Below are 27,888 nucleotides of genomic sequence, written 5' to 3'. Positions count from 1 at the left end.
GGGGTGTGGTTGGATCCAGATCCATCTCCTCCCACCTTACATATATCTAAACCTACCTGTCTCCACCCCCTTTATTCCTAAACCCACCAATTTCCACCACTAAACCTACTCATCTCCCAGAGCTCCACCCCTAAGCCTACCAAACTCCACCCCCTAGTTGTGGATCCAACCACGCCCCCTGGATCTTGTGTTTTGCAGTGAGGGGCTACTGGGCACTGTTTATACTCCACTCCCACCGCTTTAAAAAGGACGACTCATGCGCTGGACGAACACTCGGATTTTTCCTCTAGAAGTTACAGAAGAATGAAAAAGCGCGAAAGCATGAATTCCGGCTTTGTTATGGACATTGTCGAGCTAGAGTCGTTTGTGAACAGCCCTCCTCGCGGATTCTTTGTGGAGAGTCGCGCGGACTGCAGAGTCGTGAAGTGGGATCCGGAGAACAGCTGCGTGTTCATCGATGAAATCCAGTCTAGCGAGGGGAAGGTGATTTTCTGTAATTCTCCAGGAAGGTAAATGGATTTAAATAACGTCAATTTGGCAATATGCAGGTTTAGATATAGCCTGCGTTTGTAACTCTTCTTGGCCATTTCAGGAAAGTCATTGTACGCACTTTGGGAGAGTACACAGATTTGAGACGCCAGCTAACCTCAAAAACAACATACATCCTGGTGTCCGCATGTGAGAAAACAAATGTCAAAGAAAAGAGAAAAAAATATGTTACAGGTAGGATTTTTTTAATATAATATTTCTCCGTGAAAGTCTTTGACGTTCTTCTGTAAATTAACCTAGATGTGTTTTTACGTATAACAGAGGAGATTGATGTGCTGTGTCTAATAATTATATATATATATATATATATATATATATATATATATATATATATATATATACACACACACACACACACACAGGTGCATCTAAACTTTTTTGAATATCATGGAAAAGGTCTTTATTTTTTGTAATTTAATAAAAAAAGGAAACTAGATTCATTGCACACAAACTGAAATATTTCAAGAGTTTTTTTTTTTTTTTTTAATTCTGATGGTTACGACTTACAGCTTAGAAAAATAAAAAATTCAGTATCCCAAAAAAATTGAATATTATATTTGAGCTTGATTAGTTTGATTAATTTTGACTATAAATACTGGGTACCTCTTGGGCTCGTTTCTATGCAACCACAATTAAGGGAAAGACTACTGACATGACAGTTGTCCAGAAGACAATCATTAACACCCTCCACAAGGAGGATAAGTCACAGAAGGTCACTGCTGAAAAGGCTGGCTGTTCACAGAGTTCTGTATCTAAATATATTCATAGAAAGTTGACTGGATGGAAAAAGTGTGGTAGGAAAAAGTACACAAGCAACAGGGATGTCCACAGCCTTGGGAAGATTGTCAGGAAAAGCTGATTCAAAAACTTGGGAGAGCTTCACAAACAGTGGACTGAAGCCGGAGTCAAGAGCATCAAGCGTCACCACACCCAGACGTCTTCAGGAAAAGGGCTACAGCTGTCACATTCCTAGAACCAAGCCACTCCTGAACTAGAAACAAAGTCAGAAGCATTTCATCTGGGGTAAGGAGAAAAATATCTGGACTGTTGCTCAGTGGTCCAAAGTCCTCTTTTCAGAGAAAAGTCAATTTAGCATTTCATTTGGAAATCATGGTCTGGAGTCTGGAGGAAGACTGCAGAGGCACAGAATCCAAAGTCTAGTGTGAAGTTTCCGAAATCAGTGATGATTTGGGGTGCTGTGACGCCTGCTGGTTTCGGTCCATTGTGTTATGCACAATGGACAAGTCCAAAGTCAATGTAAATATCTACCAGGAAATTTTGGAGCACTTTTTGCTTCCATCTGCTGACAAGCTTTATGGACATGCTAATTTCATTTTGCAGCAGGACATTACCTACCCACACTGGCAAAACCACTTCCAAGTGTTTTGCTGACCATGATATTACTGTGCTTGTTTGGCCAGCCAACATGCCTGACCTGAACCTCACAGAGAATCTATGGGGTATTGTGAAGAGGAAGATAAGTAACATCTGACAAACAATACAGAGGAGCTGTAGAAAAAAAAAAAAGTTGAGATACTGAATTTATAATTTTCTTAAGGTGTATGTCATAACCATCAGAATTAAAACAAAAAACTCATGAAATATTTCAGTTTGTGTCCAATTAATCTAGAATATAAGAAAGTTTGCTTTTCTGAATTTAATAACAAAAAAAACTTTTCCATGATATTAAAATTTTTTGATATATATATATATATATATATATATATATACACACACACACACACACGTCTGTGGTCGTTTAGTCATTTTTTAAATTTTAAATAGGAATATTTTGATTTTGAAATATATTATATTATATTAAACAGAGTATATAGATCTGAAAACACCCAGGAAAAAAAATCTGAAAATTTCATATATATATATATATATATATATATATATACTGTCGTTCAAAAGTTTGGGATCAGTAAGATTTGTAATGTCTTTTTGCTCATTAAGGCTGCATTTATTTGATCAGAAATACAGAAAAAACAGTACTGTGTTACTGTTTATATAGCTATAACTATAATAACTGTTTCCAGCACTGATAATAAATCAGCATATTGGAATGATTTCTGAAAGATCATGTGACACTGAAGACTGGAGTAATGATGCTGAAAATTCAGCTCTGCCATCACAGAAATAAACTTTATTTTAAAGTATACTGAGATAGAAAACTATTATTTTAAATTCCAATAATATTTCACAATATTACTGTTTGTCCTGTATTTCTGATCAAATAAATGCAGCCTTGATAAAAAGAGACTTCTTTAAAGGGCTCAAGAATTGAGAAATCAACTTTTACTTGAGCTTTTGATATCTAAGAGGTCATCATACTAAAACAATAACCTGTAGGTTCCAGAACTGAAAACATCCTTGTTACTGAAATAAAAGTTTATATTGACACCAAGCCAAGCGAATGCCACATCCTGGAATGTACCTTCCTATGATGTACTAGACAGTAGGACTAGGCGATATGGCCTAAAAAAAAATCCCTTATTTTTTCACAAATAGTCAGATTTACGATTTAAATCGATTTTTTCCCACCTACTTAAAATCAATATTCAGATAACAAAGTAAATGTTGAAAACAAGTTTTAACTTCTGGGATTTGATCTGGATTTCACATTCAAGTTAATCGATAAAATCGATTTATCGCCCAGTCCTACTAGAGAGGTTAAACACCGCCTCCAAATTCTGTAACCCCACTCACTGATTCGCACATAATGTTTACATTTAGTCATCTTTGCAGATGCTTTTATCCAATTGGGGAATACATAAAGAGATTCCTCTTAAATAGGCAAACAGACACAGGAAGTGTTCATAATACCAAGTTTCAGGTTAAGTGTACCTCAGAAAACAGTATCAAATAATAAGATAAGCCAGTTATTGTAAGCAATACATTTTGTAAGCATTATTCAAAACAGAACATTTTATATGGCAGTGTCAATAAGGAAGGTATCATTAAACTTTGATTCCATTGCATACTGTATTTATAAAGTCAAACGCCTCAACCTTCTTATTATTGACTACAGCTCTTGGATATTATGTGGTGGCGATCAACGGCAGTCATCCAATGATCAGATGGGAGATAGAGAGAGGCTTAGACATGACTATTTCATCTGTTGCTGGAGAGAGCTATTCAGTTGATGTGAGTTTCTCTGTAATGGAGACTCAATGATTTATGATGTACAAGTTTAGTGTCCTTTTTTCTGGAAATGTAAAAAATGAATAAAAAGTTATTTTTTGTGTGTGTTAAGGTTGATGTTAGTGCTGCACTACAGGGATGGGTCGGTGAGAGCTTTCAAATCCTTGATGATGGAGAAAAGGTGAAACCCATATGGAAAGACACACATTTCATCATCGAGTACTGTTCCGACGCCCTTTTTGACTTTCCCTACTGGTTCGGCTTTAGCAAACGACAGTTCACGGTGTGTTTTAATAAGTAAGCAGGTCTCTGATGAGTTCTAGTATTGAGAATATGACTGGATATCTGATCTTGCAGGTCTCTTACCATGGAAGAGGAGATCAACATCCAAAATTTTGTGTGAAACCGCAAATATCTACTAAAAAACAGGATTCAGCATGTGGAAATTGAAGCACCAGATGAGGAGCCCGTTAAAACACCTTAAAGGACTGTTTTATTTTCAATAAGTCTTTATTATGTCAAAAATGATTGGTTATTGGAATTTAAACTTTAATTATAATTCTATTGAAGCAGAAAGATTTACATCCTCACATTGTAAACTAGCAAACTCAAGATAGTTACAATACTTTTTTAAATGGGTCACTTTAAGCAAAAGTGCCCGAATGTGTTCCATTCATTGCTTTAAATGGGTCATATCATGAGGAAACATTTTTTTCCTTTATCTTTCTGGATAGCTAAAGTCAAGCCAAACAAATAAATGATTTCGCAACTTCTGCTATCACACAGAGTAAAACATTACATTATACTCTAATTTTATACATGTACTGTGGTGTGTAGCACCAAGACTCTGCATATACCTCCAGAAAATCAATAGAAATGTGCAGTATACTATACCTAATCATTTCAGCACTGATTAGTTTGTAATCCTGTCATGTAATGCAGACTTTGCAAACAGGCTTAGGATTTTGCTGAACTATATTTCACACAACAGGAAACCTGCAATCCGGTGTGTGAGCATTACTTGTCACTTTTAAAGGCACAGTAACAAAAAAACTGACTGTTCAAATCTAACGTTCAGAGAGATGGGAAATGAGTTATGAAAACTAAACGTTTTTTTAGGACAAATTACTATTTGACCTTGATGAAAAAAAACTGATGCATGATATGACCCCCTTAAAACACTTCTTCAAATACCTTATACTGGGATATTAATAGTAATAACCTTTTTTATTTCTTTAGTTATTTTTTAAAGGTTTGTAATGTGTACATATAATTTTTCAATGAAATGCCTTTGTGACCGTTACTGTGAACGCTTCACTCACTTTTCTTGCCACTTCCTCTAATTAAGTGACAAACCATTAACCAAAAGATTTTCTTTGGTTAGTGCTTGCACTAGTGTTTCAGCTGCTTTTAAATCTGTATGGAACTGTTCAGGGCAACAGCAGAAGGGCTGATGCTGCTTTGGTGATGGTCTGGATGTACTCTTTGTAGTCATTGCCACCGTAGCTGAGCATCAGGTGATTTATGATTCCCACAGCACACATGAGTGACAGGAAGAAGAGAATGCGTTTCCCGAACAGGAAGCCGGGAGTGCTGTCAGGAATACAAGCAGAATATTGGTTTACGGTCTAGGTTACAACATGTGGTTAATGTCTCTGTTTAAAGCAAAATCCAGGGTTCAAACCTTTAAGTGATGTAATCACTTAAGTTTTACCCACATCATAAATTTGCAAAGGTTCAATGAATGACTTTTGTATTGAGTTTAACTTTAGGCAATATTTAATGCTGTTGGAATGCATAACAACCACATTTGTGTTTCATGTAGTTTTAAGGTCAGTTTACTCGAATGTATCTTTATTACAAGAAAACATATTTTTGGTGTTCAAATGGGCTTATCTGTTCACAGTTATGGATTTGTAAGTTTCAAATTCTTACCTCTGGCAAGTCTGCCCCAAGTAGCCAACAAAGTACTTCTGCCGGACCACAAGGTAGATAATGCCGGCAAAGGCAGCTGGAGCTGTTACAAAAATTGTTTAATGACTAAAGTGTTCTTATTTAAATTATATAGGATAATTTCCAAGAAAGTTATTGTATTTTCTCACGTAGGTGTATTTTATCAGGGCTGACTCTCACACAATATATGCGACGGTTCCTTAGCAACTCAATGACTATTTCAGTAGTATTCAAAAATAGAGCCAAGTTATGTGGGCAAATATTTGTATATGGTTCATAAAATAACTTAGTCTGGAAATGCAAACCATTTCTTCTACATTACAAAGCGGAATCTTCTTTTATCTGATCTTACCATTATATTAAAGTGAAAGTTAAAAATAACACACCAAAAAAACAAAGGCACTTCTGCTTATATATATATAAAAAAAAAAAATATTCAATCACTTAAATTATTATTATTATTATTTTTTTAAATGACGAATGTGTTTAATTCAATTGTACCTTGGCTGAGGCAGATACCAGCGCACCACAGTACTGCCAGAAATGTGGGGTACGTGTCCATGCAGTTTCGACTAAGATAGTGAGAAAACAGTGAATACATAAATCATTATGAAGCAGATCATTTTATTAATAACTTTTTATACAGTTTCAGAAACTAACTCTTATCAGCTAACTAACTCTTGTTTCATTTGACCAAACTGATGTAAAGACGTGCTGTCAGTTCTTCTTCTAGAATTTCCATGTAGCTTTTAAAAATATTGTGAAAGAGCAGTTACTTCCTCTCTGGTGGTGGATGCTGACACTTATGATTGCATCTAAATTATGCTAAACTACCAAAGCAGAACCCAACAGTCTAGATATCCAACTGATAATAATGCTGTTAGTTTGGATTATTTTGTATGTGTGTGTGTATATATATATATATATATATTTCACATTCATAATTTACTTAAAATAAGCCCATTTGCTTTAATGTAAACTTCAAGAAACTTTGAATAAGTGAAAAATTTAAATTTACATATATAGGCTTTCAGTATGCACAGACCAGTGCAATCCTTTTGCAACATTATGTAAATAAAGATTATGATTAACACAAAATTATGTAAATAAATCAGGAAATTCGTTTCTAGGAAAACATCGAACTGTTATGCAAATGAAGCTACTCCAACACTATTTCATAAATGAATTATCTATCCACATATATATATAGCTCTTTTTTCCAGTTAAATTCTACTCTAGTTGAGAAACTTGAACCAATGTTACTCACTTTGCACAAGACAAACGCTCAAAAGCTGCAGAATGAGGTTTAGAATGTTGACCCGTGCACTCTTTCTCAACCTTTAAGGCGAAGAACACTAGAGGAGAAGTCAGTGTATTAAAGATTGGACATATATGGGATGTTTGAATGCATTTTAATGTATATTTAGTCTATAGTATATTAACACAGCACAGTGTTTCAAAAATAATTTGCATACACCTTCTGCATAAACATCATTTAACTATCCAAACTAATAATGATAATAAAATCTAAAATGTCATACCATTCTGAACGACGCTGAGAAGGGTGACCAGCACCAGTAAGAAAATGTTGTCCATCACAGCAACAAACATGTTCTCTAGTAAGAACTGCGGGTCCGGCTCAGACTGCTGGATGGTCATTTTTAGCCTCACAGATAACATCACCGCTGAACTGATGCGTTTCCTTATGGGAGGGTCACTTCTGCTTCATGATGAAATGGCACATTTTGTACTTTTTAAAAGAAAATATGTGTGTGGAAACCCTATTCCTGGTGTAGCTGGATTCTCCGTTTCACATCTCATCCTATCAGTTGGTATTTTAGGATAAAATAAAGTTTAACCATCTGAATGTGAAGTTGAAACCGACGGTCTGTTGACGGTCTCGCAGTGAAAGACTGCCCTCTGCTGGCTGAAACCGTTGTGCTGGTCTTAGCTGGTTTCAGCTCGTCTTCCACTCTATAATATCCTGCTTGTGGAAAGTGGATGTCATCAAACACTGCATATCTTTAATCCGACTCACCTGAATCAGCTCATTAGCTCATTAGCATTGTCTAAATTTCCTGAAATGCTTGTCAAACAAGGGAACTAAATTGTGCATTTTCAGGAGGCCTCCATATCCAGGACTGAAGACATCTAGCCTACTATAAACCAGCCGACAGACCAAATGGTATTGTTACTTTTATATTTAAACACAAAATATAAGAGTGACTGTTGTTACTCGAATAGAAAAGCTGACAAAGCAAGACAACTGAACTTATTTGAACGATATTTTGACTGTTAATATATCATATGCTAAATAAATTAGCAGACAGTAAGTCTTGCTTACAGTGGCCCCACAAAGTATTTATCACACTTGAAAATGTCAGAGTTTATTGCGTTAGATAAAAAAAAAACACAACATTGTTGTTAACTTTGAGATACTATTTAAAATAATTTCTTAACTAACTGCTTTTTTTTTCCTTTTGTTTTTTGCGTGTGTGGATCTATGAGGTAAGTTTCCTCAAGCATACACAGATGTCCCAACAACATAACCATCAGTGTTGTTCCTTATCTGAATAATAAACGTGTTCTGCAGTTTGACAACCAGATAGTAGCCAAGATATTTCTTATTTTTAACAATATATCCATTTAATTTGATATCCAACAAAGTTAAAGATTTTTTAAATGAACAATGTGCTCGTGCTATTATTTATTTTAAATGCCACAAATTTTTGATTCTTTGTTATAAAGATAATGCATGTATACATTTTTATTTAAGCCTCAAGTGTTTAAATTTTTTTTTCTTTGTTTGGCACCTGCTTTTCACACTCTTAAAATAACCAAACTCCGACCTTTTTAAGTAGACCAAAACTGAACAAAGTGAAGCTCTTTGCATTCACATTTTCCATGCCCAGTTTAAAAATGGACTGACATGGTTACTTGAATATTGTAATACTTATCATAATGTTAATTTTATTTTTTTAATTAATAAGGCAATGTATACGTTCTGGGTCTAAATGTATTCATATTCTGTATCAAGTACTCAAATAGAAGCAAAAACAACTACTGCACCAAACAAAAAAACATGAACACTTATTACTCCCTTTTAATGGTAATGTAAACATGACATTTAAGGTGCAAAATTATAAGTTGTTTACAATGTACAGGAAAAAATGAAAGGAAATGCTTATGTAATTGCTGATAAATACATTATCCCAGTTATACTACTGATCAAAAGTTTGAATCTGTATTTTTTTCAGTGAAGATGCATTAATTAGATCAAAATTGACAGTAAAGACATTAACTATTTTAAAAACTCAAAGTATTTTTACTGTATTTTAACAAATTCAGCTTTGGTAACCATTGGACACTTTCATAATTCTATTCAGAATCTTACTAATCCAAAACTTTAAGTGCTTTATTTTATTGGTTAGAAATTATTTTTAAACATTTGTATCCAACAAAAAGTGTAGAAACCACATATATATTCCATTTGAAAGTGAAGCGGTTTACACTCAAGCAAAATTAAATGTCAGTAACTACAACATATTAAATTTTTGGGACCATTTAATATGAACTGTGTGTTAACCATAAAAAATGACAACAAAAAAACTGTACAATGTTGTACAAACCTTAACAAATGCATTGTGCATACTTTGATCTTCAAACTCTGCACCCTTTAAATGTTCTTTATTCTTAAAGTATACCAGACAAAACGTGTACTCTGGTTTAATTTAACTGATTATTTACCACAGGCTTTTCTAACAAAAGTCTTGTATTCCCAACATGAAACTACAAGGAAGAGATCTTAGGAACAACATGTTTTGACATCAGACCAAACTTTAATTTGTAAAATCTAAAAGCTATCAGAAAAATATATCTAAACCATTAAAATCGGTGTTCTCAATTGCAGTCTGGTCCATCCCTAATATGTATTCATCGAGATTCAATGCAGAGTCATTTGTGGAGGAAGAGTAGGTTAAAGTTGCTTCAGGAACCACAGTTGTTACACAAGGATTTTGCTGTGCGCTTCCTACGGTCTTTTCCACATTCTGGCCGTTGTTCAACATCTCTAGGAGCCCCGTGCTGTCAGGTGAGAGGTTACTAACGGTCGTCGCAGGAGACAAAAGCTCAGCGAAGAACTGGTCATACGCTGGACTGTCGTATACCGTTGTACTAGACGTGACCGAGTAGGGCGACGAGAGAGCTGTGCTGTCCGGTTTTGGTGTAGATTCTCCTGCACTTCCCAAAAGCTGGTTTAATTTAGCCAGTTTCTTTTTCTTAGCCTTGAGCTTTTTCAGTAGCTTCAGTCTGAGCACTTCTGTAGTGGTAATAGGCTGCTGGTCTGCCAAGAGGCTTGGATTTTTCTTAACAGATGGGCATGTGCCACCAGGAAGAGTGATTGGTTTGTGTTGAGCCGCTACAGCAGGATTCACATCATTTGAATTTGGCAATTTCTTGCTTAAGAAGCCACCAAACATGTCAGCTGGCTTTGCTGGCAGAGCTTCGTTGTCACATTTCAGATTGGGTTTTGGAACATGAGGAGGAAGCCTTATTGGTGTTGACTGGAAGGAAGGATGCCGTTGAAGTAATGAAGATGCAAGCGGTGAAGGTGCATGTACTTGTGTAGCCACTGACGGTCTCGGCACAACTGGATTGGAAACCAAAGATCCTTCCTTCAATCCAGAACTTTGGGGTTTCGGAGGGTTTGAAGGTTGGCAAACGGACTTGGAGAAACAAGATGAACTAGATGCGACAGAAAGACTGGGGAGAGTGGCCTGGACGAGGGCTGGACTCTGGGAATTCTGAAGAGCCTCAGTGGCTCGGTTCTCATCAACAAGAGTGAGGGTCACAATGTCTGTATGTGACAGACCCTCAAAGGTGTCCAGTAAAGTGCTACTGCCGATGGATGTATCCAGAGTGCCGGCAGCAGTCGAGTCTCCCACGGTGAGCGCGCTGATGACACACGTGTCATCAGCCACAGAGTCTGACAGTTCGTGCGGGTGTTTATCATCGGCATTCGTGAGTGCCGAGGGAGCTGTCGGTGAGAGAACTTCTGAAACTTCATTTTTAGTGGAGTCTGATTCCCAGAAAACAATGTGAATTTCATTGGCAGGAAATGAAAACCTCTTGTGAGTGATGCTGTAAGGATATTTCAAATCATCGAGTTCTAGCCATGACCCTAAAAGACAGAATGCAAATATGTAAATGAACCACTATTAAGTTAAAATTTGAATAACTGACGTTTTACAGAGCAAGTAATCGGAAATAACTATCAGAATTAGCTACGGGTGCATGATAAATATCGGCCGATAATTAATGCGCATCTTTTTATTAAAGCCAGTTCTCTAATCATTGGTAAATTCCATCAGGTGCAGGATTTCCCATAGAGCAGCTGTTACTACACGGAGCCATTGTTAACTGACAAACTGTGCAAATCAATGGTGATAATGAACATGGAATTAATTAATGCACATTAATTATCAGTCTATTTATCGGGCACCCCTAGAACTAGCTGTAAATCTATTTAATAAGTTGATCATTTTAGTGGATCATTTTTTTTTTGCTTATTTTATGTAATGTGCAAGTAAATTAATACGGAAGCATAATCTTAAAGTGGAAAAAAATATAGTATTTTTAGCAACATTAGCAGCGATTTTCTTTCCCAGCTGTTTACTTTCACAGACATAACTGATTGTTCTTGTAATGTACGTGTGCTTTTAATAAAAAAAGTGTATATTTGATGGTTTAATCGCAATAAAACATGAAAAAGATCTTAGTTTAGTACACACATGTCGTGTGACAGCCACTTTCAGTGCGCATGCGTCAGATGTGTGCGCTCAGAAAACTGTATATCAGAAGTTTAAACTGATATGGCTTCAAAACGCATGATTTCAGCACGACAGACATGATAATCAAAACCAAACAGATTTTTTTTGGAATAGTATCTGAGGTATGAGCTGTAATGGCACAGCCCTAACCTGGAAAAGGGGACGGGAAGCAGCAGCTAATTTGCATTTAAAGATACATGCATGAAAACAGCATGTTTCTGCTTCCACTCAAAATAGGCATTTTTAAAATGATAAATAATCTGTAGAAGATTTTGAGCTGAAACTTCACAGACACATTTTTAGGAAACCTGAGACCTATATTATATCTTGTAAAAAGGGGCATAATAGGTGCTCTTTGACAGAACAGCATTTAATTGAAGTAGAAATCTTTTCTAACATTAGAAATGTCATTGTGACAATGTGTCCTTGCTGAATAAAAGGAACAAGACTCTAAACTTTTGAATTGAATGGCGTTAAGTAAATCAGCTAACGAACTCCCGGAATAAAAGACTCACCACTGCTCTGGCGGATCCAGGTGGCAAAGTGCTTTAGACGCTTATTGTACTGGATGACAGTGCTAACATTGTAGTGTGCGCCCTGGAACTCAAATGAGAATTTGGAGAGGTCTTTCCTGGGCAAGCCCTCCACAAAGTGCAGCGCAAACACAGAGGACAGTCTGCAAAAATGAACAAAGACATATCAACCAACCACAAAGATCATGAGGTTAAATCGTGGTGAAACAAGGAGGGGATAAGAAAAAATACATGGGAAAAAAGGAAATTTAGTTATTTCAACTCTTACTTTTCGAGCACCATTTTCCTCCTCTGGTTTTTACGGTTGCAGTTACTGCACTGAGTGCGGTGGATGGCTTTTAGTGGATGCCAGTCATTCAGAATCTGAGTGAATGTTGTAAGAGTCTTCTCAACACTGCAAGACAAAAGGAGGGTTGTGTTACACGTGGGTGCGTGCATGTAACCAAAAAAAAAAATATATATATATACTAAATCAAAAGCTGTTTAATTACCAAATACAAATGATATAAAATTACAAGGCTTAAAACCTTTACCTGTCGTTTAGAGTATAGCTACAAGAAGTGCACTTAAATTCCCAACGGACAGTATGCTGGAAAAGCTCTTGAGCCCACTTGTCTGCGCGTAGAAGGAGAGGGAGGGCAAACACGGGTGTTTCCTCCTGACCTGTATGACAGACAGACAAGATTATCACTCAACACAAATGACAAGCAGCAGATGGATATCAAATCGTTTTATGAATAGATGTTGAACAATTTTACCAATTTCACACTTCAGTGTAGGCTGAAGGAGTTTGAAGAGTGACAGACGGAGCGCAGACAGCTGCTTCTCTACCTCACACAGAACAGCAGCAGGAACTCTGGTTACCTCGTCTGCAGAGAGAAAATCCGGTTCAACTTTCCAGCACATAAATGCAAACCTCTTTATAAAAGTATATTTGAAGTGAGGGTAAAAAAAAAGTTAAATAATAAAACTATAAATTTATTTTTAAATTATAATGCATTAATACTTATGAATACATACATAATTGTTAATACCGTAATTGAAATTTGAGTTATGCAATATAAATTAAAATTTTATACTATTATAAAGAAAAATAAATATTTGATCAACTTAAAATGGAAAATAACTATAAAGTTAAATATTGTTAACATATACAAATACATAAATCTTATGAATAACTTACAAAAAACCATTAAATATTAAAAATTTTAACTTAATATTTTAATTTATACAATTAGTGTTCACATAGGAGCAATTACAAGTAATGTCAATTAATAAATTTAATCCACCTATGTTCACTTAAAACTACGTAAATTTATATTAAACAAATGTTTGTAATTTTAATAATAGAGTACAAGTTAATAAATAAATGTTTACAAACTATTTAAAATGATAGTGTATTAATGAATACATTAGACAATTTTACAAATTACTACTTTTATAATATATTCTAAAGAATAATACATAGTTTTTCAATTTTAAATTAGTTTTTTTTGTTTTTACATTTATTTTATAAGGTTTAAATCTTTGGATATTAATAATGCAAAATTATAATAACAACTTACAATTAATCTATAAGTGTGTGGGTGTTTGTGCTCTAATAAAAAATATTAACATAAAAAAATACTAATAAAATAAACACTAACTTGAAAAAAATCTATGTTTAAAACCCTGAAAGTTTTTGCTTTCTCTTGCCTTCACAGTGTTGCTCCTTGGCTTTCAGATTGGCACAAGACTTATCATATGTGAAGCAAAGGTTCCAGACAGCAGAGTTGCTGGAAGGCACTGTTGTCAACTCGTCGATCAGCTTTACATTCTGACATGGAGTCTCTCTGATGGTCTTGCAGTTCACAAGCATCGCCAACAACGAATCCAACCAACACAGGTTGTCCTCATTTTTCCAGAAGAGATGAGGTTGCACAGGAACCAGCTCTGATGATTCCTCATCTACATCCATTCCAACGATCTCCTCGACCTCATCTTGAGTACTAGATACACAATCATCCTTCTTGTCGCACAAATCTAAATCATCATGGGTGGCAACAGCAGGTAGATCTTCAGGATGTTGTTCCTCAGTGCCATTAATGGAGTCAGTCTTTCCAAGTATTGATTGTTCATCAGTAAACATTTGTGATTCAACAGTGTTATCTGGAAGGGTGCCGTCACTGACATCAGCACCACATGGCTCAGGTACAGCAGATAAAACATCCAGTTTCTCCCCTCTTGATCGCTTTGAAGGGGAGGATGTATCATCCACATCGGACAGGGAAGAAATGCTCCTCTTGCATCCATCTTTAGACAAGCTAGCACGCACCTCTTCCAGAGATCTACTAACCAATGGGTACAGGCACTGCAAAGCAACAGAAAAACACCCCACAGATGTTAATGACCATCTTACTAGCCAATCACTCTTCTTTACAACCGGTCATAAGCATTTAATACAATGAGAAATATAATATTACCAATATTAAAAGTTAAAAAAAAACTAACAAGCATGTTCAGCTTGTACCTCACCTTAAAATCTAAAGGACCAACTATAATTTGCAGTACAAAATTTTTATTTTAGGATAATTAATATTTTTTTGCAAACATTTGCAACTTCCTCCCAAAAAATATCATTAATATAACGGTCACATTGTTTTAATGGTAACTTAAGCACATTTCACCTCAAATCTCTCACAATTTTTAACTGTAATGTGCACAGCATTTTACTTTAGATTTTTGGATTTCATGTGATTTTCAACGGTGATTCTAATTAGATACCCACTAACTTATTGCATCTTTTTCTTTTTAAGCTAATATCAGCATAAATAAAAAGGGTACAAAAACACTACTTTGATATAAAAATACAATTTCTTTCACTTTTTTCACAATTGTTTCACAATGCTAAAATTATTCATGGGTCCAAAACTAGGCCATACTTTCTTTATGCAACACAAAAACTTATTTTACTAGTTTTTAGTTTTAGAGTAAACTGACCCTGATATGACTGGTTTTCATTCATTCAATTGTTCACTGAAGTGCCAGCATGTCCTGATAAGCAAGAAAAAACATCCTCACCAGTGGATTTGTACAGAGCATTACACTCTCCTCCAAGTTGACAGCATAAAAGCGGAGGGCATTTTTCTGACCTTTTGTCAAGCACCAAGGACAGTTCCCAGGTGTGCCATTTTTGTCTTCACACTGTAAACACAATGAGAAATCACGATCACTCAACAACATAGAAAATACAAAACCCATAACACAATCAGTGTACAACTTAAGTGCTTTTATGCATATTCCTTCGCCTTTTACACACAGATTTCCGTGGTTTTTTTTCTCGTTCGTGGTGGAGGATCAATTCGATGCAATTTTTCCATACAATATAGAACTAAATTTGAGCGGAGCTTTGCACGAGTGACAGAGGGAGAGAACTGAGCATAACTGACTTTTCCCAAATACCCCACCACCGCTGGGGTCGGAGTCCCTATACCAGTGCCTTCGCCGTTCATTCTCATGCCACCGAGGTTTCCGTTCTTTGAAGAGTCCTGCGGCCATAAACTTGACATAACCGTGACACCCGGCTCACCGCCTGAACGCGCTGCAGTGAGAAAGAAGAATTCATTTCTGAGACATCAACTCACCCTTCCCGGGCTGATACACCAAGCAAACATCTCAAACTTGATTCGCATTTCCATACTAGTGCTTGTAAGTCAGTAAGAGAACAGTTTTGTCTTATTTTAATTTGATTAAGTATGCATATAAGCAACAAACCAATCCAGTTTAGTATGTATATACATTTAGGTGTTGAATGCTAAACGTGTCTTAAACCTAAGTAAATGTGTCATAATATTAAACGTCATCCAAAACTTCTTAAATTAACGTTACATATACAACAAAAACTGAAACCGTAAAATAAATGTAAATCAGTGATCTATATTATATTATATGCTATAGATCAGTGATGTAAATTGAGTTTCGGTTAAACTGTTTGAATCAGTGGCACATGTAAAAAAAAAAAAAAAAAAAAAACTTAACCTGAATGCTAAAGGACTAACGTTAAATAACAGGTTCTAAGTTACTTCGCAAATATCGTAATAACTGACATTCGTCTTGTTTTGCTGTTTTCTTACTGACAACAGAAGTTTGGGTAGCTATAATGATAAATATACAGGACGCTCTTGATAACTGCTAAAAAATTACCCGTAATACAAAAAAATACATATAAAGCAACCTTTAGATATTTAGATATATTTCTTAGTTGAGCACAACCAGGCGCGAACAAACCGGTGAGCGGACTAGAAGACGAGCAGATCGCCCAAAACCTGAAAGATTGCATTCACAACCGATTGTCCAGGTGCACATCATCTGCTCCAACACGTACCTCGAAACCGGATCGAATGTGGAGAAATTCCAAACTGGATTTCAAACACTCTTTTGGTAATTCCAACACGCCGGTAGGAGACATCTCCATGTGCATGCTCTCCGCCGTACGCTCAACGTACTACTTCCGGTTTTGTTGGAACGAGTAATAAAGTTTTTACAAAGATTTATTTACAGCACAAGAGCGCCATCATCCGGATTGTCTGCGTGTATTTCTTTTACTGTCTATGGACAGTGTCTGAAATTACATTTTGCAGCATCAGATATTGAATCAACGTCAAAACACTCAAGTCTAAACTATAATTAATTGTAGAAACACGCAAATAGGCAGAAACGTGTTAGATGAGATAGAAACGATTTAGAATTCTAAAAGTGCATACATATGGTTTAGAAAAAACTCGATTTAGATGTAAAAATTCATTTAATAATTTAATATATTGCTATCCAGTCTCTCTCTCTACTCCATGATGCATTATACAGCGGGCTAATATAGAAAAATACAGAGCAGATAGGAAAATGTATAAATTAATAATAATAAAAAATCTTTAGCAGTTCAGTTTTCATATTTGAAATAAAGTAAATGAACTTTCAAAACAAAGTAAGATCGTATAGATACATGATCATACAGCATATGCTGTGTTCAATTTGTCAAAACGTGGCAGAATAAAAAAAAAGTAAACGTTTTCAATCCCAAACTGTGGTGTTACAGAATCCACATTTAATTAAAAATAGCATATATGACTCTGTTAGTGCTTTAATTTCCTGGATAATACCTATATGAAATATTTGGTTAATTCCCCTTTTTTTTTAAATATATGGTACTATTTGTATTCTCACGTCGATTAAATAAAACTGACCAGGAGTCATTAGATTTATGTTTTTCTGTTTCTGTCACAATCAAAATTAATAGGACTTTTTTTTTTTTTTTTTTTTTTTTTTTAACAAACGTATACATGCCAAATACCTATATGAAAAATTGATAAACATAGATAAAAAAAAAATACAAACATGGCCATATAAGCATATCTAATCAACAGACATGGGGACTTGTGACTTGGTGACTTGGACTCGAGTCGACTCGAGTCGCTATTTTTATGACTTGTGACTTGACTTGACAAAAAATAAAATACTTGAGACTTGACTCGGACTTGGAAGTTAAAGACTCGGGACTTGACTTGACTTGAGACAGGATGACTTGAATGACTTGAGTGTTAATCACATTAAGTTTTCAGTTTGAATATAAAATATATAAATTATTTAAAAAAAATAAAATTGATTACTCAGCTGGAGCGCAGGCTGAGAATCGCGTTGTCATGTCATGACATCATAAGTCATGCCCTCTCTACCTTACGCAGACCACGCCCACTTAGATCAGATATCACATCAACATCTCAGCTTGAGGGTTACTGAGGGTCATCGCTTTTGTCGTCAATAGGCTTGTTTGAGATGAGCAAAATCTGCGCAGAATCGATCACCGGTGATCAGCGCGAGATGCATGCCGGTTAGAAATGTGTCCGAGTGCGGTCCGCCTTGCTCTGATGTCATGCTGACGTATGTCAAAAATCTCTCGCGAGCGCAAGGCGCACCTGTCGGATTCTGCAGTCGCGCGCAGTTGCTCTCCACCGACTGCGCTGATCAAAAGCATGATGGGAAACGACTTGCTGACGACACAGCTTAATGGTCATTGGCAGCGAATGTCAGCTGATATTTTTTTTCCCTTAATTCCAAGAAGTCCATTAGCATAATACTATAAGTATTTAGGACATGTGCTTTATATACCCTTTTATTTTCTTGGTTTAAAGTTCTGTTTGTTGTCATTTTCTCTTTATTGTATTGCATGCTTGTGTTAATTTTGTACATTGAGATTTTTGAACAACAGTAATCCATTAAATAAATTAGTCAATCAAACATGCATATCTAATGTGACGGTTTTACAATAAGGCCTCATGTTTGTGTTTTTATCTAAGATCTTTATCTAGGTATGTCTTATTCCAGGAGTGCAGTAAACAAAACCCACAAATGCATGCTAATTTCTTAATTTAGAATGTGTTTTTGTTTTATATAATTTTTGAATATTAATTAGCTGTACACACTTTTATTGGTCATTAAACATGAAATCCAAACTTACATTAAGGTGACACACAATTGTGTAATATATTTATATGGAATATTTTTCATGTAAAAAAGGGATAGTTCACCCAAAGATTTTTTTTCTTTGGGTAAACTATCCCTTAAGTAGGATATACATCAAGTTAATCAGCTGTGCCATGTCCCACTCTTAAATGTTTAACCCATAATTAGGGATAACAATGTAAATTTAATGCAGCATCTGTTTGCTCATCATTTCTCATTATGGCTTTGATTATAAAAGGCATCCACAAAGTTTACAATTGTAGCAAGATGGAGAATATGTTACTAAAACTATCAGACTCCCAGGGAGCAATCACATTAACAGTAAGCAAAGAAATTGCTGAGAGAATAAAGAATGGTAAGTAAAAAAATAAATAAAAAATTGGTTGCTTGATGATGTAAAAATAATGAATTTTATTTTTATTGATTGAAATTCGTTTTTTATAGACAAAAAATATGCAGCATATATAATGCAACAAGTGAGATCTGCAGAACAGAAACAAGGTAAGGCATTTTTCTTTTAACCATAATAACATTATAACGTTTAGAATGATCATGGGGATTTTTTATTATTGTGTTCTCTTTAGCAGATACTACCCACTGTCCAGCATCTCTGTCTCAGTGTCCCCCTCCTGTTACTACTCTGTCTCAACTTCCCCCTCCACGTCCAGCATCTCTGTCTCAGTGTCCCCCTCTTGTTACTACTCTGTCTCAACTTCCACCTCCACGTCCAGCATCTCTGTCTCAGTGTCCCCCTCTTGTTACTACTCTGTCTCAACTTCCCCCTCCACGTCCAGCATCTCTGTCTCAGTGTCCCCCTCCTGTTACTACTCTGTCTCAACTTCCCCCTCCACGTCCAGCATCTCTGTCTCAGTGTCCCCCTCCAGTGATTGATCATCCAGTATCCCTTGTCGAGTGCCCTGTTGAAACAAGGAAAATAAATCTCACACAAACACACAATCTTCAATCCCCTTCCATGCAGTCAGAATGTGAAGAAACCCAACAAGGTATGCACTGTTTCTAATATGTATAAAGTTAACTAATATCCAATATGTATAAAGTTGATCTTTCACAATTTTAAACGGCTGTTTTCATAGAATTCACACACAGGACCACGCTGCTGCTGCTTGACCTCACACAAATGTATCTGCATTTGTACTACAGAAATAAAATAGCATTTTACAAAAAGCTGGAGCAAGCCTTCAAAGAAAAAGGTTACAACATCAGCAATGAAAAATTGCGCAAAAAACTTGGCAACATGATCACTACTTACAAAAGGGCTAAAGACCGGTGTCGGTCAACAGGAGAGGGAAAAGTTACATGGGAGTATTACAAGGTTGGTGTGCTTTTTGTATTGAAATTACTGCAAATCACTGGGTTTACATAAAAAATAATTTCTAAAGCATCTCTATTTACATTGTTTTACATGTTTTCTCAAAGGAAATGGAAGACTTATTTGGGAAATCTGGAGTTGGGAGTGCACCATCAGGCACAATCTGCTCGACTCCTCTGTTCAACACTACCTCATCCCAGACCAAGTCCTCAATTGCACAGGCCACAGGCTCCCAAGAACAGCCTCTCCCAGAAGAACAACCAGGTCCCTCCACTGCTATGCCCTCCAAAGAAATGCACAGAAGGAGACAAACAGCATCAACATTCTGTGAAGTTTATGAAGCGCATTCAGAGAGGAGAACAGCTGCTCTAGAGTCACTAGTGCGGCCTGACTTGGAACGCAGAAGAAGGCTTAAAGAGAGGCGGAGAAGGATGTTTGAAAAAAAATCTCTTACCTGCCTTGGAGAAATCATTGAACAACTAAAAAAAATCAGTAAATCCCAGGAAATGATAATCGATCTATTAAAAAATAAAGTTTAACCATATAATCCATTCCCATGTGTATCATCATTTTATTGCTTATCACATCATTATTATAGAGAACACAAACATTCCTCCCTAGAGAGGGGACAGTGGTTGACTAGCAGAATATATGTCAATCATTTGATAGTAAGTGCTTAAAATAATCCTGTACAATCCCATCCACCACCTCACAAAACAGTTAAATCAAAAACCTTCTTAAGATAAGTTTAATGGAGGGAATTGTTGAAGGTAGAACAAGTAAATGTGATGTTCACAGGCGGCCACAGATTGCATCTCTATAATGTGAAGCATTATTGTGAATGTGGGCTTCTGGTGGGTATGGCTCATCCTCCATAACATCTGCCTGCTGATCCTCGTCAATTTGGTCATTGGATTTCAGGCAGATGTTATGAAGAATGCAACAGGCTGTGACTGCAGAAGAAATGTTCTTTACTTTTTTCATGTGAAGACATCTGAGTCTCCTGAATTTTGATTTTAAAATTCCAAATGCATGCTCAATAACTACACGAGCAGAATTCAGTTTCCTATTGAAGCATCTCTGCCTGAAAGTCAAGTGGCCATTGTCTCTGTATGGCTTCATAAGCTGAAGCGAGAGAGGGTATGCAGAATCTCCAATTATATGCATGCCCTCAGGAACCAGGGAATGTGGATCTTCCTCAAGAAGTCGGCCTACCTCTGACAACCGAAATGCCCTTGAATCATGCCAACTACCAGGGTGACCCACACTGACATGACAGAACCGCCGCTGACTGTCACAGAATCCTGTAAGAATTACAGAATAGAACTGTTTCCTATTGATATAGGCCACAGGATTCTCACAGTGCGGTTTTACTATTGGAATGTGGCATCCATCAACTGCACAGACAGTGTTAGGAAACCCAGCTGTTTCAAATTCTAACTGTGATATGTGCAGGGCTTGTCCTCTGGGCCAGGAGATGTAATGTGACAAATGTGTTATTACAAGAGAACAGAAATCATGCAGGTGTGTTGAAACTGTAGATTTGGTTATGTTAAATCTGTCTGCCACTCCTCTATAGGACTCTTGGTTGGAAAGAGTCCATAGAGAGGCAAGTATACTGTTTGTCAGCGGCACCTTAGTCTGCTGTTTATTCATGTAAAAAGGACCAAGTGTATTAATTAAATCCTGCATTAGGAAGAGAAAAAAAATAGTTATCATATAATAAAACCATGGACACATGAATTTGCATGGGGGGAGCATATGCCTAACATGATGTTTTGTTTGCCTACATACCTCCACATGACCTCTAGAAAGTCTGAAATGACTTTGAAACTCAGAAGGACTGTACAAATGGACCACATTCTCAACAAAGTGAGGAATTTTAGGGACATTCCTAGGAGAGAGAAAACATTTATTTTACGTTTTAATTAAATCCTTTAAACCTTTATTTTATTTAGTGCTGAATTATCTGCAGTCTGGACTGTTTATTTTCATTAGATCTATTCAACTTGCAACATACCAAGACCAGATAGATTTATATCCCTACTATTTACTGAAAAAGCCATTTTAAGTAATGAGCACTTCACCTTAAGTGATTCTCCTCATCATAACCATCTTCGTGCAAAAGCAGTGGTATTTCAATTGCATCCACTTCGTCTGCGATAAAGAACGCGAACGCGATCTCTTCCATTGCTGACGTTTGCAGTCCACAACACAGCGAGATTCAGGAAGTGTCCGGCTTGCCTGCACTTTTTTAACTCCTCCCCTTACTGCAGCCGCCTACTCTCGCTTACAATTCAGGCGAGGCAAGGCGCATCTCAAACAAGCCTAATAATTCGCGCCTAAAAACGCGTGGAAATCGCTAGTCGCGCCGCTTTCTCATTGTTTCCAAAGTGCTCGGGCAGTTGCGCCCCTGAGGCGTCGAGCGCGTCGCGACCGCGTTGCTTCCATTATGAGCGCGCATACCGGTGGCGCATACATGGTGGGATAGGCCACATAGTGCTCGGCTTGCAGACAAGACTCTCGAATCTTATATTTTGCAAGTGCAATACCTTGTAATAGAGGTAATGACTTACGGATGTACTCTGAGAGAGAGATTGTGTGTGTGTGTGTGTGTGTGCGCGCGCGTGTGTGTGTGTGAGAGAGAGAGAGAGAAAATGAGAGAGAAACACACTCGTGCTTCACCTGATGAAGGAAACCCAAACTGAGTCTGACTCCAATCACAACCCCAACATTCAGAAACTAATTGACAAAAATCTGAAGTATAATTATGATGAAAAATGAAAAAAATGAATTTGAGCTCCAAACCAAACTCCAGTGTTATTCGGCCCTAAACAGAACCACAAAACTGGCAAATTACTTATCACTTAAGCAATTAAAAGAAAGACAAATCCTTTCAAAATATCGACTCAGTGATCATGATTTGGAAATAGAGATTGGTAGACATAAAAGATCCTGGCTCCCGAGAGAAGAGAGACAAACACTGTGAGCTGAATCAAACAGAGGATGAGAAACACTTCCCAAATACAGCACTACAAGAGAAACATTCTTCCCACAGTTTGAAGCTTTGAATCCTTCATTCTTGTCTCTAAATGACTCAGAGAAACTACTCTATATACTTGGAGAGAATGAGACGGCAGTCACAATAGCTACTAAATATTTATACACCATACACACCATACGAAAGGGATAATTTATTGTATTCAACTGTTTTATTTTATATTCTTAATTCTATATAATTACTATTATTAATATTAGAAATATTATCTGCTGCTGCTATTTTTTATTGTATTTTATTGTAATCATATTTTATTCTGTATCTAAATGCTAAATTTGGCAATACTGTAACTCAAATGTCATGCCAATAAAGCAACTTGAACTTGAACTTGAGAGAGAGAGAGAGAGGAGAAATGTAAGAAAGTTTAATGTTGTATGTAAACTGTGTTTGAGGGGAAGTTGTGGCCTAATGGTTAGAGAGTCGGACTTGCAATCGAAGGGTTGTGAGTTCGAGTCTCGGGCCGGCAGGAATTGTGGGTGGGGGGAGTGCATGTACAGTTCTCTCTCCACCTTCAATACCACGACTTAGGTGCCCTTGAGCAAGGCATCGAACCCCCAACTGCTCCCCGGGCGCCGCAGCATAAATGGCTGCCCACTGCTCCGGGTGTGTGCTCACAGTGTGTGTGTTCACTGCTCTGTGTGTGTGCACTTCGGATGGGTTAAATGCAGAGCACGAATTCTGAGTATGGGTCACCATACTTGGCTGAATGTCATGTCATGTCATGTCACGTCACGTCACGTCACATCGTTAGAGAGAGAGGTGTTCAGAGAGGAGTCTGTTGGATGTTTAGCTGTTATTTGTTTTATGGACCCAATGTTGAAAATGTAAAACATTTCAAACACTGTTGGCAGAAGTGAAAAATAAATAATTTTATGAAGTTACAATTTTGTTTGATTCCATGATGTATTTTACTGAACATGAGTATTTACAATGCAAATCCAAATTATTTTAATTTACTGTTACTTATATCTTGTCTTTTAACTTTATTAAGATCAGATTCTGCAGGTAAAATTACAATAATAAGGTGACTTGACTTGGACTTGACTTGACTTACTACAGGACTTGACTTGACTTGACTTGACATAACTTGTGACTTGACTTGACTTGCCCAAGAAAAAAATACTTGGGACTTACTTGAGACTTGAAGGTTAAGACTTGAGACTTACTTGAGACTTGCACATGTGTGACTTGGTCCCATCTCTGCTAATCAATAATAGCGTTTTAATACGCAAGTGTCGGTAAGAGTCTGTGTGCTCAGAGCAGCATATGCCAGCGCGTCTGTGAGCGTGTGCTCGAGTGGCGGCGCGCCTGTCTCGAGTCGTAGGGAGTTACAGCTGCTCTCTTATGAAACAATAATAGGCTTAGGCTATATTGGCATACATTTCCCATAAGGCTCCCTCGGCAGTTTATCTGCAGCCCCCGTCCCACACACACAATACGATTTTAATTTTTTTTTTTCAAGATTTAGTCATTAACATGCATAGGCTCCGGCTTTTGCGTGTGTTTATGTATGGAAATAATTTGGTTTCTAATTGTGGCCTAAATAGAAATGCATGTGTTAAGATAGTGCTGCCTTTTTTCAGAGCAACAATAACCAGTGTTGCTGCGTTTTTATTATTCATATGATAGATAGATAGATAGATAGATAGATAGATAGATAGATAGATAGATAGATAGATAGATAGATAGCAGTGATGCGCGGGTTGATCCAAAATGAGCGGGTGCCTCAGGGTGGGTGCCTGCGGTCACCCGCGGTTACGAGTCATCCAAAAATATTTTTAATGATATTTGGGTCGCGGACGGTCGGGTCGTTTGAAATAAAGATGCCAATTAAACCTTTGTAATTAATATAGTACTAGACACAATTTTGAAATACATAGGCCTTCACTGTATTGGCTGAATAACTGGCGCGAAGATGTTGCACGAGCTCAGTCTGCAGGTAGAGATGGAGGCGGAAAGAGAAAAGGTGAAGAGGCTGTTTTTGGTAAAACATGATTTTGACGACTTCATTAAGTTTTGTTTTATAGAAAACTCTTTTTAAAAGATTTTTGTTTTGTATAAATTTTATCTTAATTTTGATCAATGTTTTATCCAATCAATTGCCCGTATTTTATCAATGAGAAGCAAATATATAGCAGACAATGTAATGAGGCGCCGGCAGGATCACTTGCATTGCATGTGAACTGGAGGGCGCCGAAACTCAGCTTGTGCCTCACAGATTTGATAAATATAGGCTATATAGGCTTTTACATAAAGCTTGAAATGTCTACTTTTAAACGAAAATATTAAAACCAAAATAACTCTCTGATTATGTAATCCATATGAAATGTGCATTTCTCTCTGGCATGGCGAGTCCGCATCGTCAACTTCATCTTTGCAGCGACACAGAAAACACCAGTTTATTACTAAACAATTAAATGTCTCCTTGCATATTTTCGAACCAGCAGGCCACTCTGGGTTGAGCGAGACCCCACGGAATGAGTGAGCGGAGCGTAATATAATGGAGAAATGCGCTCTCCGCTCACGAGCTCTGATCGGAACAAACCCGAACCCAGGGGCGGAGTGGCAATCGGGCCGAACCTAACTGTCTGCTGAACAGAAACATAAAAATAGACATAGCCAGACTCAAATTATGAGCTTATTGACGATTACTTTAAAAAAAAAATGCGGGTAAGGAAGCGGGTCGGGTACAATATTTTCTTTTCCTTTTTTTGCAGTCCGAGTTGCTGGCGGGTTGAAAACGTCGGTTGGGAGCGGGTTATTAATACATTGACCCGCGCATCACTGATAGATAGATAGATAGATAGATAGATAGATAGATAGATAGATAGATAGATAGATAGATAGATAGATAGATAGATAGATAGATAGATAGATAGATTTTTGAAAAAATATCAAGCGCAACAAAAAAAAAGATAGAAAGTGAACCATAGTTCTTAAATTCCACTCCACACTATATCTATTTTATCTGCTAAAATTACTATTGTAATTATGAAATTTAACTAGTGGTCGGGCTGATCCAAAGGTTATGTTATCGAGATCAATGTTTTGAGTGTTAATTTAACACCCTGAATACAAAAACCTTTACCGTTGTTTCGGGGTCCTGCCTTTTAATTATTTAAATTAAGGGCTGACTAACATCTTGTAGAAAACACCTTTGACGTTGTGTCATTGAATCATCTCGAAACTTTATAATTAATCAACATTTGATACTCAAAAACGAATCTCACCAATTAAAACACTTTAATAAATATGACTCATAATTGAATATTTTGGTTAAAATCTGACTGGGATATTCATATAGTGTTTGTTGTAAGAGAGGCGTCAGTCGGTCCCACTACTCTTGCATTTCAGCGTTTTGCACCTCACAGCAACACCGACACTCCACATTAACTCATTCATTCAGCACTGCGCGTGGAACACATAGAACACAGTACTACTACAGCTAACACAGTACACACAGCCTTTGCTTTAAGCTGAGACGAGAAACACACACATTCACTCAGAATTTTGTATTAACCCGCCATTTAAAACACTCGTGACGTTTCACAAAAGGCAGCCAATCGCAGGCCGGCTGTTATTACGACAATGGAAAGCGCTCAGCCAATCGGAGGAGTATTCACCGTGGCGGCAGCCAATGGAATGGAAGCCCTATTGAGAGTAATGCTAGAGGGCTGAGAGAGCAGAGTACTGCGTAGAGCTATTACATCCACATACAGCCATTGCAGTACATTCACTATCCAGACAAGACAGCGGTTAAGTGTCAGCTTGTAGACATTTCAAAGTCTGGGGTAAGTACAAAAATTGCGAGAAAAGGTCAGGAAACCATACGGTTTTGAAATTTAGCTTGTTAAAGAGCAATTTTATCGGCGGGGGGATTTTTGTGAAACGTTAAACATGAGGGTATTATCCCCTCAGAATGAAAATGAGAATAACCTTAGATTTTTAATTTAATTTGTTTTGATGTACGCCTTGAAATTACACGAAAAATAGTCGGTTTTATTCGAGGGGCTGAAATACAGAACATTTGAAAAAATACATTTATTCAGCCTATTCGAAATGTAACATTAACCGGACAACTAGGTGACAGAATTGCGTACAAACAAGGTTTACCGACGGCGATAGTGCCAGCGAGTAGCCATTGCAGCGCTTTACAAGGGATGTCTGTCAGAAGAACTATGAGAAATGATAAGAAAGAAAAAAAACTGACTAACGAAAAAATTAAAGCACAACGCCGTTGTTATGTGTATGGATTTATACGCTTGGTGATATTGAAATGACAGAGATACGGGCGAAAAAAATTACCTCAGAAGCTGCGCTTTACTGTAATGGCTGACTGTACTCGCATAGGAAACAAGGTAAAGCCACAGAGCCATAGACAGGCGCAGTTCGCTTCAACTTTTTCAAATCGTGTTTTCTACCCCGTCGAGTTCAAAGTACGCGTTTTTCGAGGCGGAAAATAAAAATTCTATCTTTCGTCGTTCCAACCCGCGTATTTTGACATTTTTCCGTGCGTGAGAAGGGTATTAAATTGAGAGTTGAAGTGAGGTAGGTAATGCAGTCGCGCGGCTCCCCCTTATTGCAAAGCAGTGTAATGGCTGAGCGCTGACACAAAGAGAAGGAGCCATATTCTCAGTGTTATTGCATGAAGACAAGCGGCCATTGCGAGCCCACAGCAAACTCTGCACTGCACAGACCCAATGTATTACTATACACCAGGCGAATGCACAGGGCTTTTTGCGAAGGAAACAATTTCGGTCAGGAAAATCGACCCGCGCCGTTTGTTTGTCGTGTCCAAAAGCGAGCAGGAAGGCGGGTGGAGACATTTTAGGGGGACTTTCTTTCATGAAGAAGGCTTTCTCACAAAATGGAAGAAGAAATATTGCCGTCGTTGTTGACCTCCTTTCCTTCAGAGAGACAAGAGTGTGCGCCATTGCTATCTGAACGGTACATAGAGCGAAACGGGCTCTTTTCAACGGAGAACACGGCGAAAGT

General features: G+C 37.1%; 4 protein-coding genes across 8 annotated transcripts in view; 2 read left to right on the top strand and 2 right to left on the bottom strand.

The window, feature by feature from the left end:
* The first annotated feature begins 178 nt into the window (after positions 1-178).
* LOC132132891 (mesenteric estrogen-dependent adipogenesis protein-like) lies at positions 179-4,215 on the top strand. The gene is made up of 5 exons (XM_059545452.1): positions 179-509; positions 593-723; positions 3,584-3,699; positions 3,809-3,979; positions 4,054-4,215. Exons 1-5 carry the CDS (start codon positions 304-306, stop codon positions 4,144-4,146), a joined length of 717 nt encoding a protein of 238 aa, XP_059401435.1. The 5' UTR covers positions 179-303; the 3' UTR covers positions 4,147-4,215.
* Positions 1,700-27,888, top strand: part of LOC132132892 (high mobility group-T protein-like) — a 28,154-nt gene continuing 1,965 nt past the window's right edge. Inside the window, exon 1 of one of the 4 annotated variants that reach the window (XM_059545456.1) lies at positions 1,700-1,711. The gene's annotated coding sequence lies outside the window, so the exon portion shown is untranslated. Of the gene's footprint in view, positions 1,712-26,522; positions 26,685-27,815; positions 27,841-27,888 lie in introns of those variants that run through there. The other 3 variants (XM_059545454.1, XM_059545453.1, XM_059545455.1) reach the window with 3 other exon arrangements.
* On the bottom strand, positions 4,212-7,346 carry LOC132132894 (arachidonate 5-lipoxygenase-activating protein-like). Its single transcript, XM_059545457.1, has 5 exons — positions 7,191-7,346; positions 6,917-7,004; positions 6,151-6,221; positions 5,632-5,713; positions 4,212-5,289 (listed from the first exon to the last, which is right to left on the bottom strand). The coding sequence occupies exons 1-5, from the start codon at positions 7,327-7,329 to the stop codon at positions 5,127-5,129; spliced, it is 543 nt and encodes a 180-aa protein (XP_059401440.1). The 5' UTR covers positions 7,330-7,346; the 3' UTR covers positions 4,212-5,126.
* On the bottom strand, positions 9,467-15,558 carry uspl1 (ubiquitin specific peptidase like 1). Of its 2 annotated transcripts, none has more exons than XM_059545589.1 (8): positions 15,416-15,558; positions 15,071-15,173; positions 13,706-14,360; positions 12,769-12,879; positions 12,544-12,673; positions 12,279-12,404; positions 11,993-12,153; positions 9,467-10,828 (listed from the first exon to the last, which is right to left on the bottom strand). In XM_059545589.1, the coding sequence occupies exons 1-8, from the start codon at positions 15,556-15,558 to the stop codon at positions 9,513-9,515; spliced, it is 2,745 nt and encodes a 914-aa protein (XP_059401572.1). In that variant the 3' UTR covers positions 9,467-9,512. The 2 variants fall into 2 exon arrangements, with proteins under 2 accessions (XP_059401572.1, XP_059401573.1); XM_059545590.1 differs by having other exon boundaries at positions 15,071-15,193; positions 15,435-15,549.

The sequence above is a fragment of the Carassius carassius genome, chromosome 49, assembly GCF_963082965.1.
Source record: "Carassius carassius chromosome 49, fCarCar2.1, whole genome shotgun sequence".
In the NCBI taxonomy this organism is placed as follows: Eukaryota; Metazoa; Chordata; class Actinopteri; order Cypriniformes; family Cyprinidae; genus Carassius; species Carassius carassius.
The sequence above is the reverse complement of the archived record's forward strand: the minus strand, read 5'-3'. Positions and strand labels throughout refer to the sequence as shown.

Bases quoted from the DNA above. Each gene is read 5' to 3' on its own strand.
- LOC132132894 (XM_059545457.1), bottom strand. From the start codon at position 7,329: ATGTTATCTGTGAGGCTAAAAATGACCATCCAGCAGTCTGAGCCGGAC. The intron at 7,005-7,190 runs GTATGACATTTT...CTTCTCCTCTAG, and splicing joins TCTCAGCGTCGTTCAGAATG to TGTTCTTCGCCTTAAAGGTT. The intron at 5,714-6,150 runs GTACAATTGAAT...TTTTTGTAACAG, and splicing joins TGGTATCTGCCTCAGCCAAG to CTCCAGCTGCCTTTGCCGGC.
- uspl1 (XM_059545589.1), bottom strand. From the start codon at position 15,558: ATGTCAAGTTTATGGCCGCAGGACTCTTCAAAGAACGGAAACCTCGGT. The intron at 15,174-15,415 runs CTCTGTCACTCG...CAAAAATGGCAC, and splicing joins AGTTATGCTCAGTTCTCTCC to ACCTGGGAACTGTCCTTGGT. The intron at 14,361-15,070 runs GTGAGGATGTTT...GTTGCTTTGCAG, and splicing joins TGCTCTGTACAAATCCACTG to TGCCTGTACCCATTGGTTAG.
- LOC132132891 (XM_059545452.1), top strand. From the start codon at position 304: ATGAAAAAGCGCGAAAGCATGAATTCCGGCTTTGTTATGGACATTGTC. The intron at 510-592 runs GTAAATGGATTT...TGGCCATTTCAG, and splicing joins TTCTGTAATTCTCCAGGAAG to GAAAGTCATTGTACGCACTT. The intron at 724-3,583 runs GTAGGATTTTTT...TATTGACTACAG, and splicing joins GAGAAAAAAATATGTTACAG to CTCTTGGATATTATGTGGTG.